Source organism: Capricornis sumatraensis, chromosome 8 (genome assembly GCF_032405125.1).
Source record: "Capricornis sumatraensis isolate serow.1 chromosome 8, serow.2, whole genome shotgun sequence".
NCBI classification, from domain to species: Eukaryota; Metazoa; Chordata; class Mammalia; order Artiodactyla; family Bovidae; genus Capricornis; species Capricornis sumatraensis.
In genome coordinates, this window is record NC_091076.1 from 111,842,474 (window position 1) to 111,854,881 (window position 12,408).

The window sequence follows — 12,408 nt, forward strand, 5'->3', positions numbered from 1 at the left end:
TTTTTCACTTCATTACAGTTCCTGGCACTGGGCTCTCTACGTGGGAGGGGCTCACGAGTCGCCCTGAGTAAGGAAATTGAGGCCCAGAAGGCACCAGTCATTCATTTCCTCTGGATGCGGGCTCCCTCATTATCAAATGGGAGGATTAGACCGGATAAGTGCTTCTAAAACTTTTCCACCAAAGCGTCCCTCACAGCGGTGAAGATGAATAGTACCCCCCCGGGATCTGAGGGCTCAGCCTGGAGCAGACTTTGCAAACTGCAAGTTGCTTTGAAATGCCCTGTTTTATCCTACAAAATTCATGAGAACTGTGCATTTTACAAAACAGGAAAAGTCTCTGTTTGTTTTAATATGAACGTTACCTCAATAGTAAAACCACTTCGCTTTCCCACCAAATAATCAAGTGAGTCCAGCACTGTAAGATGCAGGCATCAGCCCCTCCACCCCGGCACTCAAGCACCCCAGGGGTCGCCTACCCGGGCCTGCGAAGCTGGGGCTGGTGGTCGACATGTACATCTCCTTCCAGAGTGAAACGCTGCACCCGCAACACTCAGAACAGTAAGACAAGATGACGGGAAAGTTGTCATCCTTGCACTTGAACGGCAGGCAGAGAAGGCAGGCGGGTGTAGAAAGGTGTGTAGGTAAAGGACTCGGAGCTGCCTGCAGTTGTCCAGAGCCACACGAGGGGGCCAGGGTCTGATGGAAGGTGCGGACGGTCACCGATGTTAGACCTGGAAGGGACCCTCTGCCCCCAGCACTCAGGACAGTCACCTCCACACACTCAGGAGGGAAACTTACTTTCTCACGAGACAAACTACTGCACATCAGAATAAGCCTTTAGGAAAGAACGACCTTGAAACGATTCAAAATGTTCCCACAATACCATTCACCCAGAGGCTCAATTTCTGTCCCCAGACACCCTGGGGGCTGTTATCGTGAAGAGCACAACTCAAGTTCACGTCCACGTCCAGCCCCGTCACCTGGTCACTGGGCGGCCCCTCTGGCCAGTAACCTGCCCACATGAGCTCAGTCTCCACGACTGGGAGACAATGGCGCTGCCTCTCAGTGCGACTGTGAGGACGGGAAGGGGCTGAAGTCTGTAAAGCAGATAGAAGTGGGGCTGGCCTGGGGTGTGTCCTCCTGATGGCACGCGATTACAACTACTGTGCGGCTTTCCCGGTGGCTCAGCTGGTAAAGAATCCTGGAGTCAGTCCCTGGGTCGGGAAGATCCCCTGGAGAAGCAAATGGCTACCCACTCCACTATTCTGGCTTGGAGAATTCCCAGAACTCTATAGCCCATGGGGTCGCACAGAGTTGGACACGACTGAGTGACTTTCACCACACAGACCCACCGTAAGACTTTCCTATTACAGGCCTGGAATTTAAAAAGACATAACATGCAATGCTCCCGCGTCTCATCCTCTCTTGGCAAATATCCTTACTTCTTGAAATACGCCTCTGACCTATCCCCACACGTCCTTAGTTCTGGAAACTCTCCTTTGAACATGTTTGCGATTTTCATCATCCTGCTTAAAACGCAGTGACCAGAACTGACCTACTCCTCGAGACCTGATAGGAGGACAACCCACGGAGACTAGCTCTTACCCTCCGCTGCTCCTCCTCCCGAGCTCTTCTCTCTTTCTGGTCACTCAGAGCCGGCCTCCCCCGCACCCCACAGAGGCTCTGGTGACTGGCCTTTGGGCCCCCACACCCCACAGACGCTGTGGTGACTCTGGTCACTCAGAGCGGGCTTCTGCTGCACACCCCACAGTCGCACCCACAGTGGGCCACCGCCCCCCCCCCCGCCCCTGCTGCCCAAGGGCCCTGCCCATGGCTGAGTGAAGCCCCACCCCGCCCCGCCCTCCCCACCCCTGCCCCGCCCTCCCCACCCCTGCCCCGCCCTCCCCACCCCTGCCCCGCCCTCCCCACCCCTGCCCCGCCCTCCCCACCCCTGCCCCACCCCGCCCCCGCCCCCGCCCTCCCCACCCCTGCCCCACCCCCACGGCCCCTCCCACAGCTGAGAAGCCCCGCCCTCCACCCCTGCCTCACCCCACCCCAGGGCCCCTCCCAAGGCTGGGCGAAGCCCCGCCCCCCACCCCTGCCCCGCCCTCCCCACCCCTGCCCCACCCCGCCCTCCCCACCCCTGCCCCACCCCGCCCTCCCCACCCCTGCCCCACCCCGCCCTCCCCACCCCTGCCCCACCCCGCCCTCCCCACCCCTGCCCCACCCCGCCCTCCCCACCCCTGCCCCACCCCCAGGGCCCCTCCCAAGGCTGAGCGAAGCCCCGCCCCCCGCCCCTGCCCGGCCCTCCAGGCCGCCAGCTGGCAGAGAGGAGTCTGTTCAGCTTCCTCTCTGGGAACATGGTGGTGCTCGCTCGCAGGGACACGACTCCGTGCCATGATACACTTCCAGTGTTAAATCGTCAGCGGTTTGGAGTGGTCAGGGGAATACCATTCTGGTTGATAGAATTTTCAGCTTCAAAAGGGGTTTTTAAAAAGTTTGTATATTATCAGGTCAATAAACGTTCTCCTAACACCTCCAAGCTCATAGTCCTGCCTCATAAGTGACTGTGTTACAACCTCACCAGAGCCATGACAGGCTCAGAGAGGTGCACTAGGCCAAAAATAATCCCTGAGTCATGCTTCCGGGGCTTCCAGGGATGATAACTCTGGCCAATCAGAGGGATGATAACTGGCCAATCAGTAAAGACCAGGAAACTCCTGCAGCCAATAAGCCCTTGCCAACTCTCTGTCTTTGTCCTAAACCTATAAATACTGCTGTAATCCAGGGCTCTGGGCTCTCTTCAAGACTCCGCTGTGCTGGATGAGATGGGAGCCCTGGCTTGAGCTAGAAATAAAACCCCTTTATGCTTTTGCATTGCTGTGGACGTCTCATTCTCTCAGTTTTGGGGACTCAGACTCTGAGCATAACATCTGGAAGCTTCACTCTCAGCAAGGGTGCTGATGATTAGCTCACGACACAGGAAGAAGAGAAGCAGGCTAAATCTGCACTGACCTGACATCTTTGAGTGGTTTTCCAAAAATTCCTATTATATACTCATCAGACATCTATATAGTTTCCTTTTTATGAAAATGAAATAAGATTGATGCAGTAGTGTATGGATTCTATTAATAGTATGAATCCTTTAAATAATTGATCAATTTTCCTTATTAAATATTTTTGACCAAGACTATAAAACACAAAAATCTGGTACAGCTTCAAATCTATGACTCCAAGAAAAGCCTTTGAAGCTTAACAGTCTTTCAAAGGAGTTTATACCAAATTTATTTTTACCCTAAAAAAAGGGACTGTCATGTTAAAAAGACTACCACAGGGTGGGAAGTAGAGCATGTAGAAAAGAATCAACCATCTAAAAAATAATTAACATCATTGTTTGAATATTTCTGTCTGATTTTCAAGACTAAGGATAATTGGGCCGGAAAATGTAAACATTTTTCATGACTCTTAGTAGATGCTACAGAAATTTTTTTGGCCACGTTAACTTAAAATGTCACTAGCGGTATACAAAAGTGCCAATTTTACAAAACTTTTGTCAACTTTAGATGGTACATCACTTTAATTTGCATTTTTATTAACACCAAGGCTGAAGATATTTCTACATGGTCATTTACTCAATTTACTTCTTGTATATCTTTCTTTCCTTTGCCAGTTTATTTATTGGGACATTAAAGATTTTCTTATAATCTGTGCTACTTATTTATATGCTAATTATTTTATTTGTTATAATTCATTAATTTAACAAAGGGAATCACTGTTTGTCTATCCTAAGTGTTTTTGCCGTGTAGACGCTGTGCTAGAGGGGGGCGTGTGGCGGAGACAAGCGCACGGCAGCCCCAGGGCCTCAGGCCGACGCACCTGCTGCTCGTATCTCTGCTTGGCGTCCTCCAGCTGCCACAGGAACTCCTTGGACTGCTTCTCACGGAGAGACTTGGACCGAGTCAGGTCTGCTTCCACCTTTTCCATCTGCAGAATATAAAAATCAAATATCAAACTTTCAAGTGACAAATGGCATTGCATATTTTTGTCAATTGCACATTCATTAAAATGATGGATTTTCAACACCTCATGAATTGTAATGCTGAATTTAAAGATGATAAAATGGTGACAGGTGTGTCCACTTCTCTTGATAGGTTTTAATAGTTTCAAATCAGGGAATTTATCATTGGTATATAGTTGACTAAACTTTACTGTGACAATAATATTGTGATAGAAATACGATCTTGAACATCCAAATACTTACTCAACACGGTTTTATTAAGGCCTTGCTGTGTGCTGAACAGGAGAAAATATTTGCAAACCATCTATCTGAAAAGGGACTTGCATCTAGAATATATAAAGAAATCTTACAGCTCAACAATAAATGGGCATCACTCCATGGGAAATAGATGGGGAAACAGTGGAAACAGTGTCCGACTTTATTTTTTTGGGCTCCAAAATCACTGCAGATGGTGACTGCTGCCATGAAATTAAAAGACGCTTGCTTCTTGGAAGAAAAGTTATGACCAACCTACATAGTATATTCAGAAGCAGAGACATTACTTTGCCGACTAAGGTCTGTCTAGTCAAGGCTATGGTTTTTCCTGTGGTCATGTATGGATGTGAGAGTTGGACTGTGAAGAAGGCTGAGCGCCAAAGAATTGATGCTTTTGAACTGTGGTGTTGGAGAAGACTCTTGAGAGTCCCTTGGACTGCAAGGAGATCCAACCAGTCCATTCTGAAGGAGATCAGCCCTGGGATTTCTTTGGAAGGAATGATGCTAAAGCTGAAGCTCCAGTACTTTGGCCACCTCATGCGAAGAGTTGACTCATTGGAAAAGACTGTGATGCTGGGAGGGATTGGGGGCAGGAGGAGAAGGGGATGACAGAGGATGAGATGGCTGGATGGCATCACAGACTCGATGGACGTGAGTCTGAGTGAACTCCGGGAGTTGGTGATGGACAGGGAGGCCAGGCGTGCTGCAATTCATGGGGTCGCAAAGAGTCGGACGCAACTGAGCGACTGAACTGAACTGAACTGAAACGAACTGCAGTGAAACCCAATTTAATATTGGGCAAAGGGACTGGAAGACATGCCTCCAAAGAAGATACACCGATGGCCAACAAGCACATAAAAAGATGCTCAACACCACTGTCATCAGGCAATTTCAAATTAAAATAGCAACCTGCACTTCACGCCCACTAGGATGGCTGTAATCAAAAAGCCAGACGATAACAAGGATTGGTGAAGATGCAGAGAAATCAGATCCCCACAAGGGCTGGTGGGGATATAAAACGATGCAACCACAATGGAAGACAATTTCACAGTTTCCTCAAAAGATTCACCATAGAGATGATACAGTGAACCCGCATGGATTCCATAAGAACCAGGAATTCCACTCCTAGGTGAGAAATGAAAACCATAGTCCATATGAAAAACTTGTATTCAAATGTTCATGGCGTAACTGCCGAAAAGGAGACAACCCAAACGTCCATCAGCCGATGAGTGAACAGAATGCGGCATATTCATGCAATGAGACATTATTCGGACGAAGTACCAGCACACATCGCAACACGGATGAATCTTGAAAACAGTCTTCAAAGTGGAAGAGAACAGGCAGGAAAGGCCATGTATTGCACTGTCCCATTTGTGTTAAATTCTCAGAAGAGTCGAACCCACAGAAACAGAAAGAGGACTAGTGACTGCTAGGGTGACGGGGCTGGGGGTGGGGTCATTCTCGAGTGATGATAGCTGCACGGCTCTGTGACTATATCGGAGACCACTGAAGCATACATGTGGCTCGGCAGCTTCCAGATTCAGCGATCAGAGCTCTAAGGTGACCAGCACAGGCTCTGAGGCCCGGGATCAGCTCTGCTGAGGAATGTCGAAGGCAGGCACGGTGGAGGACATGGGTTTCGGGCATTCTCTCCTCCGGCGGGCACTCTTCGCGTCAGCCCTCTACCCAGAGGCCTGTGGCTTGGTCCTCGGGAGCCACCCCTGTGGCCTGGATGCCCTGGCACCTCCCCAATGGCTGCGGCTACTCACGAGGCAACTCCGCTCCTCTCTGTTGGAAAACCCTCCATGTTTCTCTCTTCCAGCCTTCCCTCTCCAAGGCTGACTCGAGCCTCCCCTCCTGGCGGAGGGGTCTGCTCTCTCATCCACAACTGACAGAAACACCTTCCTCTTACTGAGCTCTGGGAGCAAGGAAATGAAACCGTTCCTTTTCCCAGCACATGGTGCTTTTCTCTAGAGCGCAGGAGTGTTTCAAATTGCAAGCTTCGTTTACTCATCTACACAGTGAGCTCCCAAATAAAAGAAACTATGACTTACAATTCTGTTGTATCTTATTCATTAATTGCCATGGTGTGCAGAATAAATACATATTAAATTCTCAAGGATGAATGGAGGGCAGACAAAAGCAAAACAGAAAGGAGGCAAGAAAGGTAAATCAAGGAGAGAAGACCTGGTTTATTCAGTGCTTTTAAGACAAATCTTCATATGAAGTTGATTTTTGGTTCTTATTCTACTTTAGCACAGATTGAGTATTACAACTAACAATAATTATTAAAATATTTTAAATGTAATTAAGAGCTTTGTATATGCAACATTTATAAAAATAAGATATCTTCCTTCAAAAAAATTATCTTCTATAATGAAAATAGAAAACAATTTAAAGCACATGAAAGACCGCTTTCTTATACTGAAACATTAAGAAAAACTCAAAGTGTTATAAGTGTTATTTTATACTGACCGAAAATGCAAGACCCCACTCCATTCTCCTTCCACAATTCAACCAAAATAAATAAACAAGTCTTGTAAAACACTTGAAGTTTGTGTAGAAACAAGGTTTTCAGTTGCCATAGATACAAAAGATTCTGCTTAATCATACATCATTCCATATTCCATTTAACTTCAAGTGGTTAAAGCTACTCCTTCACTGGGTAAACGGCTTCCAAGAATGCTAAGTGTAGAACTTGGTGATCAAATTAGGAGCAGAAAAGGGCTCAGGTATGTTTCTGTGAATGTCTAACGTTCACGGGTGATGGAGAGAGGTGTATGCTGGTGTCTTGAGTGTTACTTGAGCTCCACGAAAGAGAACATCTGAGCATCCAGACCTTAAGCAACACCAGCGCTCTGTTCCCCTCGGGTCATGAAACGTTCAGGAACAGGCCGCGGCATCGGCAGTTCAAAGATGTCAGGGCTCGGGTCTCTGCAATTCAGCCTCCTGTGATGGCCCCAGAGTGGTTTCTGCAGTTCAGAACCGCCCCCCTCTCCAAAGGGTGGGGGCGAGGGGACAAGGGCTAAGGGTCCATAGCAGCTGCTGAAAACCCTCTGAAGGGGCTTTCCTGCAAGCTCCTGTCAGGAGCCAGTACAGTACGCTGTTTCCATCTCATTCACTGCGTTAGAAGCCACACTCCACCTGCAAGGTGAGAGACTGCCGATTTAGAACTGTGCCTAACGTGACCCTAAATAAACTCAGGGCTGCACTGTATTAGTGAGAGACTAGCAATGGACGCTGGACCAGGGTCTAGCGTTTCTGTCAGATGTGCGTGTAAAAAGTCACTGTTCCTTCTCTAGTCAAGTTCTGCTGTGTTGTTAGGTTCTGAGTAATCTGACATATATAATTTAGTAGAAAAGTATGCAAGTCTATAGACATATACAATTCTGCTGTATTTAATACATATTTAGATAAACTATAAGAAATTGTCTTTTAGATATTGTCAGATATGTATAGATAGATGGATGGACAGACAGGCAGATAAGACAGATACAAATGGCAGCAAGACAGATAAACAATTATCTGCTTGACTAAAGATTCAGTAGAAACTAACATCCTCGACAGAGAGAAGCAGCAGGCGCGTGCCTGGTGCCTCTCCCCTTCTTTTCTGTCTGCAGCGGTTCTGCATCAACCCTGGATGCGGATGCTTCATCCAGGGCCTCCTGAGCACGGCAGCATTGACTGACCTGGCCCTTCTTTGCCTGCTGTGCAGCAGTACTTGCTTAGACATGAATCGGGGTGATCATGAAGTGTGTGTCTACTGTCGGTCTCTTTCCCCTAAAACACTGTTCATCTTTGTGCCACAACTGTATTGTATTTATGACTGTAGCTTAATATTAACCTCAGTATTCAGCAGTGTTTACAAGTTCTGGTAGCATAAGGTTGCCATGGTTGCTCTGAGCTGTCTGATTTTTACGTAGATTTTAGAATCAGCTTGCCAGTTTCCCTCACTCACTCCCCTGCCACTGGCACCGCCCTCCCCCACCCTCCCCACCCTGGCAAAAAGCATTGCTAACGTTTTGAGTTGATTTTATAGATTAATCTGGGGAGAACTGACATTTTTACCGGTTTTCCCGATGGCTTAGCTGGTAAAGAACCCACGTACAACGCAGGAGACACAAGTGAGACAGATTCAACCCCTGAGTCGGGAAGTTCCCCTGCAGGAGGAAATGGCAACCCACCCCGGTACTCTTGCCTGGGAAATCCCTTGGACAGAGGAGCCTGGTGGGCCACTGTCTGGGTCACAAAGAATCGGACAGGGATGGAGTGACTAAGCGTGCACACACAGTGTGGAATTAGAAGGGGCTAAACCAGGGCAGGATCAACAGGAACGGAGTGAAGAAGACGAAAACATACTTTAGGACATCTTTATAACACTGAGTCTTCAAATCCATACACGAGATCCACCGCCCAATTAGCCCAGGTCTTCCTTGGTAGTAAGTAAAGTTTCACTTATTACTGTATTAAGCATTTAAGGATGAGAGTTAAGGTTTCTTTTAATTATTGTTTGATTTCTTTGTTTAATTTTGTTTTTCAAAACCAAACATTTATCCATAGACTTTGGAGGTTGACATTTGGAACTGATTAACACAATGAGCTCTGTTAGAATACTTAAATATGCTTCGAGAAGTTTATCTCTGATACCTCATCTCATTTGAAGACAAAATTTTTCAAATGCTGAGAGCAGAGACAGATTTGCCCATTATCATCAGAAAGTGGCTGAGAAAAAATGCTTCTATTTGTACTGGATATTTTCCTACCTTCAGGCTGGTCTAAAAAGACCTTCTTTAATTACATGAGCCAGCGGGGCCCTCAAAGGACAGGCGGCCGGACAGTCTGTATGTCGAGTCTTGTCTCTCGTCTGTTTTGCTATCCATCTATATCTATAAAAGCACAGACGTGTTCAGAGGACATTCCTCCTTCCTTGTAACTTGAACATTTTTTCATGAAGCCAACAGCAACTATGAGATGATGAACTAAACTCAAAATCTTTTAGACTGTAAGACGCTGCTAATCAGTTTCAAACGTACCAGCACCCAGAAGCAACCTCGCTAGTCAAAGGCAGGGTTTCCGAACTGGGTTTTCACAGCAAACCGTGGGTTTTCCAAGTATAAAGCTAATACCTTGTAGCTGATGGCTACAAAGATAAAGGAACAGAATTTAAAGCCAGATATTTAGCAGCAGCAGCCACTTAATGAGAATGTATGTTCAAAAGGAGCAAAATTAACTAGAAAAGTCAAGTGGTTGAGTGGAAGCCCCAGGAGGAAGTGGTGAGCTGACGTTCATTCAGTGGGTTTATAAGATGAAAACGTTTCACCTTAGAATTTCTGCCAATACTTCAAAAGACATAGCTGTCTTTTTCAGTCATTTATTTGTTTCACAGAGAATAGGTAAATACAGAACCCGATTTCTTTTAAAAAATTCAATTATATACACATATACAGGAATAATTCTAAAAGTAATACATTTTCACAATTAAAATATGTATATTTTGCACAACTAATTGCTGACAGCTAACATATATAATGGATTTCACCACTGGAGTAGAAATTAGGTTATTTAAGCAGTCTTAAATGAGATAAAACGTTCTTCACAGTGAAAAAAATGTGTGAAGCAACTTTTTTAAAAAGTTAAAGTCTGTTCCATTTTCCCTCATGGGCCTCATTTTTCAAACAGCAATTCACTTTCAAAAACAAACTCAAAGCTTTTTTTAATTCAAATTCCCGTTGTCCTCTATGTGCAGCACTTTCCAAGTGGAAAAAGATGCCCTGAGCTCTCCTGGCGTCTACACAAAAGACTTCAGTGAGAAAAGAGCAGTTCAAAACAAAAACAAGAGAGGAAAATATAGGCTGTGGAGATGTCCAAAAGCAGCGTGGGTTCTCCAGCTAATGACTCTGCTGATTGGCTTTCTTTGAGAACTTGAGCCACATCCACACTTTTTAACCAACCGACAATCTGAAGTGGAGGGCATCCAATTTACCATGTTTTGACAGATATATTGTATTTACTGCCTGTTACAATTTGTTCTGTGAGAACTGTCCAATTTGCTAGTGAGCCTGGCTGTACGGATTCCTTTATAAGTGGGGCTGCTCCATATTATTACACTCACCCCAAAGGTGCTTTCTGTGTTTCAGAAACTCAGCTGCACTTGGCAAAACTATCTGTCACTGCAACCACAGCAGAGCTTTCTTCCAACAGAAAACAAGCAGAGCATTGCCTGCTCGTCTGCTGCCGTCATCACGGTTTACTGAGTCTGAATCCGGAGCCACTGGACAGGCCAGTGAGGGCCGCTGCAAGGTCGGTGAGGGTGTGTGGGGGGAAGCGGACCCAGCCGCATGCACCACAGAGGACCCTCCGTCGGATCAGTTAACTGGTCCGCAGAGATGCGATATCTTTAAGGTAGGAACGCGCGGACCCTGGAGGCCCAGAAGCGGGAAACTCAAATAGAGGCACAGAGAACTGGCGGAGGAAGGAGGAAGACAGAAGGTGGCACTGGCGCAGGGCAGGGCAGCGGGGCGCGAGGGCGGACGGACGGCGGGGCGGCTTCCGCGTCCGCTGCTCAGACGCCACCTCTCAGCCCCGGCTGGCCTTGCTTTGCTGCGGTACCACTTGGTGGCTGGGCAGGGCTCGTCTTCTTTTTTTTTTAATTTCCTCCTAGTTGTTTGTTTGCTCCAGTTAACTTGGAAACAGTAACTAGGGGGTTAGCATCTGGATCTCCAAGATGGTTTGATTTTAAAGGGGACAGTTTTCGCAGAGGAAAGAGGAAGATGGATTTCTAATTTAATGGTTCCTGAGATCACATTCTCTCCAAGGCTTTTCTTTTTTTTTTTAACATTCTCTCCGACTTTTTTGACATCAGTTCAGGTCAGTCGTGTCCAACTCTTTGCAGCTCCATGCACCGCAGCACGCCAGGCCTCCCTGTCCATCACCAACTCCTGGAACTTACTCAAATTCACGTCCATTGAGTCAGTGACGCCATCCAAGCATCTCATCCTCTGTCGTCCCCTTCTCCTCCTGCCTTCAATCTTTCCCGGCATCAGGGTCTTTTCCAACGAGTCAGTTCTTTGGATCAGGTGGCCAAAGTATTAGAGCTTCAGCTTCAGCATCAGTCCTTCCAATGAATATTTGGGACTGGTTTCCTTTAGGATGGACTGCTTGGCTCTCCTTGCAGTCCAAGAGACTCTCAAGAGTCTTCTCCAACACCACAGTTCAAAAGCATCAATTCTTCGGCGCTCAGCTTTCTTTATAGTCCAACTATACATATATCTATTTTTGACATATATTTTCTAGTTTGTTACCCTTGATAAATAACATCACAATGAACAGCCTTGAACGCACATCATGCACACCTCGGAGTCCGGAAAAATAGAATCCCAGTGGGGGGCGGGGAAGGGTTCTTCCTCGTCCACACGGCCGGATCCTGCAGCGTCTCCTACAGTGCTCTTGCCTGGAGGATCCCGTGCACAGAGAAGCCTGGCCGGCCACAGTTCGCTGGGCTGCAAGAGTCGAACACCACTGAGCACACAGCACTCACGGCACCAGGGGAGCCACCGGGCTTTTCCTTGCGAAAAGATTTTTAACTGCTAATTAAATATGCTTACCCGTCATAGGACGATTTGGACTTTCCATCTCTTCTGTGGCCAGTCTAGGTAACTTGCGTCTTCCCAGGAATCCGTCCGTCTCACCTGAGTTTTTGCTGTTCGTTGGCACCAAGTTTTTAAAGTACCACCTTATAATTATCTCGTTTTCTACAAGATCAACAGCAGTGTCCTGCCCTTGTGCATCCCTAGCTTTGGTAATTTGTTTCTCCTCACTTTTTGTATTTTACCCTCAGCTGCTGCTGCCAAGTCGCTCCAGTCGTGTCCGACTCTGTGCGACCCCAGAGACGGCAGCCCACCAGGCTCCCCCGTCCCTGGGACTCTCCAGGCAAGAACACTGGAGTCGGTTGCCATTTCCTTCTCCAATGCAGGAAAGTGAAAAGTGAAAGGGAAGTCGCTCCGTCGTGTCCGACTCTTCTCGACCCCATGGACCGCAGCCCACCAGGCTCCTCCGTCCGTGGGATTTTACCCTCAGCAGTCAAGCTAAATTTGTCAGTTTTGTTCGATCTTTTCAAAGAACCAACTTTTGGCTTC

General features: G+C 47.2%; 1 protein-coding gene across 1 annotated transcript in view; it reads right to left on the minus strand.

The window, feature by feature from the left end:
- Nucleotides 1-12,408, minus strand: part of CEP112 (centrosomal protein 112) — a 312,648-nt gene that overhangs the window by 171,047 nt on the left and 129,193 nt on the right. The window contains exon 19 of the mRNA XM_068977099.1: nucleotides 3,877-3,984. Coding sequence (XP_068833200.1) covers nucleotides 3,877-3,984 — 108 coding nt within the window. The remainder of the gene's footprint in view (nucleotides 1-3,876; nucleotides 3,985-12,408) is intronic.